At 43.1% G+C, this 7925-nt stretch overlaps 1 protein-coding gene across 2 annotated transcripts in view; it reads left to right on the top strand.

Annotated features, from left to right (window-relative positions):
• Nucleotides 1-421: 421 nt before the first annotated feature.
• The window catches only part of TCEA2 (transcription elongation factor A2), a 31620-nt gene continuing 24116 nt past the window's right edge, over nt 422-7925 (top strand). Inside the window, exons 1-5 of one of the 2 annotated variants that reach the window (XM_088467012.1) lie at nt 422-642; nt 2519-2581; nt 4514-4619; nt 5464-5533; nt 5887-6020. In XM_088467012.1, the coding sequence (XP_088323138.1) occupies nt 571-642; nt 2519-2581; nt 4514-4619; nt 5464-5533; nt 5887-6020 (445 nt within the window). In that variant the 5' untranslated portion in view covers nt 422-570. Of the gene's footprint in view, nt 643-790; nt 2582-4513; nt 4620-5463; nt 5534-5886; nt 6021-7925 lie in introns of those variants that run through there. The other variant, XM_088467011.1, reaches the window with a different exon arrangement.

Raw genomic sequence — 7925 nt, 5'->3', positions numbered from 1 at the left:
ACCATTAGTGTTACTAAAGTAGACATCGTTGAAAGAATTAATCAGCGTTCTACAGTTTACAGAATAATCATAGACCAGCGCTCTGCAGTCTATAATGTGATGTACAATACTCCACAATGTCGCCATGGATTGGAATAGCAGCAACGCTCCGCAGTCCGTACATTCCTGCATCATAGTAGCATCAATAGCAGAGAAGCTGACACAAATCGCGGTGCACACTGGGAGGGGTAGTTCCAAATGGTCCAGCACTGAACTCTAAAGGACCTCGAAAACATACCTAGACTTCAATACCCAGTAGGCCATGCGCCAGAGGTAGCGTGACTCCTGTTGCTTAGAATTGTGGGAGATGTAGTTTTTATTAAGCGCGGTTAACATAAGTACACATGGGGAGACGCCATCCGAGGACTACAGGTCCCAGAGAGTGAAGGGCGTGAGGACCCCCCGGACTGTTTGAACTGGGTTTTCGGTGAAATCTAGCAACCAAGAGGTTGCAGACAGCCCGGGTGTCTGGGAGAGCCCGACGTGGTCGGCACATCCTCACCCCGAGAGCGTCCCTAGAGACTGGTAACGATGGCTGCGATGGGAGAGGAGGTTATTCGGATCGCCAAGAAGCTGGATAAGATGGTGGCCAAAAAGAGCACGGCGAGTTCTGACGCCCTAAATTCTTCTAGATCCAAAGGGTGTCTGTCACATAGGCTGATAGGATCCGCATACATAACAGAGCACAACGTTGCCATTATATCAGCCCAATGCCATGGGACCCATTGCTTTCTGGGTAACCCCTAAATTGAAAAAGGGACCATCGGAGGAGGCCAGAAATGGGGAACATTATTTTCTTTTGTGTTACTATAAGTCCTAACTTGTTCTCTCAGACACTGGCAGGCAGTGTAGGCTGGGATTTGTAGTACAGCTAGTCCAATGGTTTGCTGATCCTCTAATCTGTGTAGACCTCTACAGTATTTTCCACAAAGGAGAATACTGAAGTAGGACATGGGACAAAATGTGACTATCCTCTAATCCCTAAACTACAGGGGATGCATGTCTAGTCTGTCACAAGTCCCCGAAAAAAACTAAAAGCATTACATTAACAGGAGCCCCCTAAATAAATAGCGTGTGACCCTAACCAGAGTGATTTTGAAAAAGGACATTGAAATTCTCCTTGGAAAATACTGGGCACTGAATGCAAGGAAATTCAATAAGGACAGGACCCACTAAAATAGAGGAAAGTCATGTTCTGTTAGGAACCTAATTAAGGGCTAATTTCAACTTCACAAACTTCATCCAAAATACACCAGTATATTATGATAGGAGCCTTTAAACTGCAGATCATCTTACCCTGAGAGGTGTTGCTTTCTGACGAGAACCATTACTTTTATTATTTAATAGAATTTCCCATTGCTCTCAGTAATTTCCATACTGCGCATTCGCACAAAAGAGACACATGTCTGTATGCAGATTCGGTCGCATCTTATTCTTACAACGCCTTAGACTAGAAACATGGAACAGGGGTTTGCAAGTGCATCTAAATACTGTAATGCTGGGTACAACCCTGACCAGTTTGCCAAATTATGCTAGGAACTAGACACATTTTAGAGCGTAAAAAGGATTCAGAGAACAGCTGATTTTGAGCGTACACAATTATTCCGCTGAGAAGAGGCAAGTCATTGCTGCTTTAAGTACAAACGGCCACAAAGATGATGTTTACACATATACTATTGTCAGGAATCGGGGCGTGACCATCTGAATTTTGTACACACATTTTCAGCCCAATAATGTACCGTCTGACCGGATGAATGTTGTGCAGCACTCTCATGTCAGGAACCGATGACACTGGTTTTGGCCCGTCTGTCACCCACAGGTGCAGCATACACACTATTAGATCTTCTGGATGATAGTCAGAAATGAGCTTTTCAGGCCCGATTATTGTATAGCGAGTACCCAGTTTATTGTGTATTAGGTAGACCTAGACACAGATACATATGTCTCTGTTAGAAGTATATTTTGTGGGTGTTTGACCCCTGGGAAAAATCCGCACTGATGGTGATGATGATCTGAAGCCGATACTGATTGCGTCTGTATCGCTACCACTGATAAATCATTAGTGTAGTTGCTCTTTTTATTTGATCTATTCACGTGACTTAATTGATATCTGCATTTGGAACACAGCAGTTAAGAATATTCCCATTAGAGTTTTCAAAGGGGAAAACAATGGAAGTTTGTACTTGACTGACGACTTTAGCAGTTACTACTAACCCTGTTAAGCCACATGTCTGTGCTTTAGTTACTCCTGGAGAAAACCAAGCTGCTAACAAACCTGGTACAAACCGGTCACATCTTGAGATACATCCAGCTCAGCATACAGGGACCTTTTTTCCAGCCACATTATACAACTGCTTTTTTTTAACATAAAATGCATCCAGCTTTGCATGAGCACCTCTTACCAAATCTCTGGCACTGTTGTCATTGTACAGTGGTGTCCCATATCGGAGGGCCTCACTACACTATCTTTCTCTTGCAGGTTGGGGCTCTAGATCTGTTAAAGGAGTTGAAGAACATGTCTGTGACCCTTGACCTGCTGCAGGTAGTGTTTGCCTTGTTCTAGTGGTTGGTGAACACGTACATTATAAGGGTTGATTCCGGGGTGGACCGTAATTACATTGCTGCAGCGTCTTTATACGCTGTGCGATATTATGCAGATGCCGCAGGAGGCGTAACACCTGCCGGCTTCTGTGATTCGCTGCAGTGTCCGAAGACGCAGCATTAGATAACCATTGGGCAGGAATCGGCCACCAGAATTCCACTGTAGAGGCCAGTACATCTGCGTCGGAAGACACAGACACTGTCCTCCCTATGCCGTCGTCTCCCGCGGGGTGACCTGCATACACTGAACGTTCAGACGTTCAGTGTATGCAGATCAATCATCCCCGAACATGGCAACCTGACAGCGGTCGTCAGGTTGACCGTCGTGTTCGGGCGATGATTGATGTTAAAAACGAACAGCGGGCGCGCGCATCGCTGGTCGTTTTTAACCTATTACTGCCCGATTTGCGGACGATTACCAAGAAATGGAGCGATAACGACCGTCGTTATCGCTCCATCGCTAGGTTTAATCGCCTAGTGGATGGGCAGCATAAGTCTGTCAATCAGGCTGCACCATCCAGAGCACTGCGACTGGAGCCACAGCATCATCGCTGGACATGCACACTGCGGCTTCGGCGCATGCCCAGTCAAAATAAAAATTGCAATTTACGTAAAAATCGATATAGCGTGCACCTCTGAATCCGCCCTTATAAATGGTAATTTATAGGATGAGGAGCAGTATATATTTGTTCCTGACTGGCCTCTATGCTATGTACTAGAGTCTGATATTGTTCTGCTTTTATAACTATTGGTACAAACACTACTAAATTGTGTGTGTGTGTGTAATATAAATAAATATATATATATATATACCAAACGGCTCCAAATAGCAAAAAACGAACCAGGACCAGCACTCCATAAATTACTTGACATTTATTGCATCACCATATATAGCAAGGTACACATACCAGCTGGACACAAAGAATGGAAAATAGAACGGGTAGTACTTAGCACTTCAACTGCATCATAGTGATCGGGGAGCTGTGCTCTAAACCCGAATAAGCCCCGACGGCCGTTTCGTCAAGCTTCATCAGTTGAAGTGCTAAGTACTACCCGTTCTATTTTCCATTCTTTGTGTCCAGCTGGTATGTGTACCTTGCTATATATGGTGATGCAATAAATGTCAAGTAATTTATGGAGTGCTGGTCCTGGCTACTTTTTTGCTAATTGGAGCCGTTTGGTATATGGATCCCACAGACCTGGCACCCGCTGAGAATATACAAGCTGTGTGCGTTCCATGTTCTTTATATATTTCTCATTTCTTAACAAAAAAAATTCTCTGCTTAAAATATTTTAATATCCATCAATAACTGAACATTGAATTTAAATCACTAAAGGCCTGATTCAGACGTGAATGCAGTAGCGCCCCTACTGTGGCTGTATAATTATGCCATGGCTGATAGGTGTCCGCTGATGTGCACAGAAAAAAGCAGTATCGATGGATCCATGGGATCACCATCAGACATTAGAGCAACCCTATGGTTGCTCAGGATGTCCAACGGTACATGGCCACCAGTGCCAATGCAACTGCGTCCCTGACACCGACACGCTCCTGCCACCGATAGCCCCCCCCCCACTCACTGCCCAGGGACACCCATCGAAATTGGATATCTATGCAATTCTGCTATGTGTCCCTTGGCAGTAATCATCGGGATGCATTCGCAGAGTTAAAACATTGTACGCTTGCACCTAATGTTTTCATTATTTCCGCCACTGAATCAGGCACTAATTGTTTTGATGCAGTTTATGTAGTGTGGAAATAACAGCCTAATAAATTACGTTTAGATTTGACATTGGAGCTGCATTGTTGTGTCTGTGGTTTATTATATTGTATGATCCTGGGGTTCTAGTAACAACATATGTTTTTTGATAGTCCACTCGGATAGGAATGTCCGTGAATGCAGTGAGAAAGCAAAGCAATGATGAGGAGGTCATCGCTCTGTCAAAATCTCTAATCAAGTCCTGGAAGAAGCTGCTGGGTGAGATGGTAGCATAAACCCCTAGAAAGTATATAGATCAGCTTTCATTCCACAGACTAATCTGGGATCAGAATATGTAGATTAGAGGTCCACCCATACACTTATTGGGATAGGTTATTTGAAGCAGAACTCCATCAACAAACCACTTAGGGGCCAGACAATATGGAGCAGATCCCCACCCATGCGTTTTGTTAGTGTATGTAACACAGAGCTCCTCCTACATGCATCACGGAAGTCAGAATATTTGATGCAAAGCACCATACATTCACTACTGGTAACTAGTTTAAATAGAGCAAGTAGATCTTGTCCCTTGTAAACTTCACATATTGGATTACTCACAAATGAATTTTTCCCAAGAAGAACACAAGGTTTAGTCAGTACTGACATTGTGTAATTGGTCTAGGTGTATAATGTACCAAAACTCTTCTACATAATACAGAGCTCCTCCCACTTTATGTTCAGAGGTTACTTTATGCAGATCAGTGGTCCTCATGGAAAACCAAGGCTTGGAGAGCACCTTCCAAGCAAAGGTGAAAAGTTAATTTTATAGGTCAAAGGTTGGTCTACCTGTAGAGAAATCTTCATTCCATTTGGAAAGCTCCTCCCATGTATTGATCAAAGACTGGGGTTTCTAGAGCTAAGATCCTCACATTTAGTAATTAGATTAGTTTAAATTGGAGACAAACCAGTGATGAAGATATTGTGCAGCAGTTTAAAAATCAGAGAACATGTTCCACATCCTGATGCTGTCATGTAGAGATTAGTGGCTGGAGTAAAACATATTTCTGACAGAAGAGGGCCATGGTTACACATGATGTGTGACTTCTCCATGTCTCTCCTGCAGACAGCTCAGAACAGCGAGGGAAAGAGAAGTGTCAAAGCTCAGCCTCGCCCACCTCCTCCAAGGAGCTCAGGTGAGCAGGTGACACGGCCTCCTGGTGCTGACTGCAGGCATGGATTGTGCTGGCTTGTTGGATGGGGTTCAGCTAGCTTTTGTGATCATTTGATCCAAAGGCTTAATGACCCAATCCTTACCCTCTCCTGGGAAACCCATCTGTTACCTGAAGCTAGGATTGCAACTGTGACGTAGCCTGCTCCCAATGTGAGGACTACAAACCGTCTATAGGTCTTCAAAAGAGCTATTTTCGGATTTAGTTCTCCAGTGAGTTGAGCACACTCTGCTGCAGGTAGCAAGGGGGTTCCCGGGTAGGGGCTTGCAACATCAAAGTGGACAACCACGTTTATATTTTTGTTTTCATCTTTGCAGTTCAGCCAAGAAGAATGATGCACCCAAAACTCCTGTGACCCCAAAGATGACTCGGTTTCCGCCTCTACCTGTCACATCGGATTCTGTGCGTACCAAATGTAGAGAGATGTTGAAAGCAGCACTAGAGACGGATGGTAAGATGAGATCCAAATTTATTATATATAATATATATATATATATACATATATATATATATATATAAATCTAAATTTCATTGATATATATGTGTGTATACAATCAAAACATAAAATATTGAGATAATCGGAGTAATGTAGGAGCAATCAATGTGATTTGCCAGCTCCCACTCCCACTTGCCAAAAATCACACAGCACCCTTTACCATAGGAATGACTACTGGAGGGTAGTTCCATGCATATGTGCCTAACCCATAATTAGATGTGGGTGGGCATGGACAATCTGGGTCTTCTCTTACATATAAATCAGCAACATATTGCATAGTGCTGTACATTAAAGAGATCATCATACAAAAATTGACATGAAACTGAAGGTTAAGATGACCCTGACAAAGTGACCTTATAGTCCAGAGGAAGGGGGAAGCTGAGATAAACGAACCTAGTAGGAAGTGGAAAGCATGGGTTGCAGAGGGACTAGTCTCCGGTTAGCGATGGAATTGGCCAAATTGAAAAGGGGAGTTTTGAAGGAGCTCTTAAAAAATTGGAGGTTGCGCTACTGTCTGGTGAGGTGAGGAAGAGCGTTCCTGAGATCGGGAGCAGAGTGAGAGAAGTCGTAGAGATGGGATTCAGATGTGGTATTCATGGAAGAAAACCCGCAGATCTTTGGCAGAGGGGAGTGGTCGAGATTGGGTATAAGAGTGAAGCTGAAGCCGGAGTTGAAGATGACACCAAGTCAGTATGCCTGGTAAACCGGAGAGATCATGACATTCTCTACTGTAAGAGAGATGGCTTTATGGGGGAAGATGATGAGTCTGACAAGTTAAAATTTGTTATGGAATGGGACAACATTAGAATCTGATAACAGCGAGGGGGAGAGGTCAGGAGGTGAGAGGTATATATGAGTAACAATAAGGGGGAAAGAGATATCGTCACACTGACCAGTATATATATGATCAACTATGGTATGCTTGTAACCATTATTCCTATAATTAGGTGTCCAATCCCAGGAATAAAGTATGCTAAGGTAGTAGTGGTGCTCACTAGAGTTAAAGATAGTAGAGAAAAACGAACAAGAAGAGGAAAACTCTGTGATGTGAGCACTCTTGAAAATATGAATGGAATAAAACATAACTTTTAATATATGGTCTTCAAATAAAATAATTAAATGGTACCTGCACATATATGTGGCATATCAATGATGGCACAGGTGAGACAAAATAAATGTCACAAATAAGACAGCACATGGACAAACACACATACAATAGTAAAATAGCTGATATAAGGATATATACTGGTAGATATAATTACTTCCTACAGCTCTGTGTCAAATCACAAAAGTATAATAATATTGAATGACATATGGCCAGACAGCTTAGTCTATTACTGCTCTAACCCTCCTTATTGATTAGATACAACCTCAGGCTAGTACTTCTCTCATCAGGTGTCCTATGCTCTAAGTATGACACCTGAAAGCAGAAAGGAACACTGAGTAACGTATCACTCATCTCTTTCTTTCAAAGGGTTTAACCGTCCTCCTCTATGTCACACTTCTCACCAATGGCTATTGGACCAAGTGGGTTGTGGTAGAACTAGGAGCATTGGTCCTCCTCCCCTACTTTCCTATATTTCTATCTTTGAATAATTTTAGTGTTCAGATTACTAGAACTCCAGCATATTGTACGTTTATCTATTTCTTTAAATGATTGACTCCGGTGATTGGCCCTCCTTGGTGCGTCCTATTTGAGAGCAAGACGCTCAGAGGTAGGGATACAACCCTGAGCAACGTAGCAATCACTCTGTTGTTTCTAAGGGATATTGCATGCAGACAGCTCTCCATTTTTTCCATAGACGACCCTCGGGCCAGGTGGGATACAGTAGAGTTGTCAGTGGCAACTTAATTTTCCTT

The sequence above is a fragment of the Taudactylus pleione genome, unplaced genomic scaffold (assembly GCF_031769625.1).
Source record: "Taudactylus pleione unplaced genomic scaffold, aTauple2 ptg000069l, whole genome shotgun sequence".
NCBI lineage: Eukaryota > Metazoa > Chordata > Amphibia > Anura > Myobatrachidae > Taudactylus > Taudactylus pleione.
This window is presented reverse-complemented; position numbering and strand designations above follow the sequence as displayed.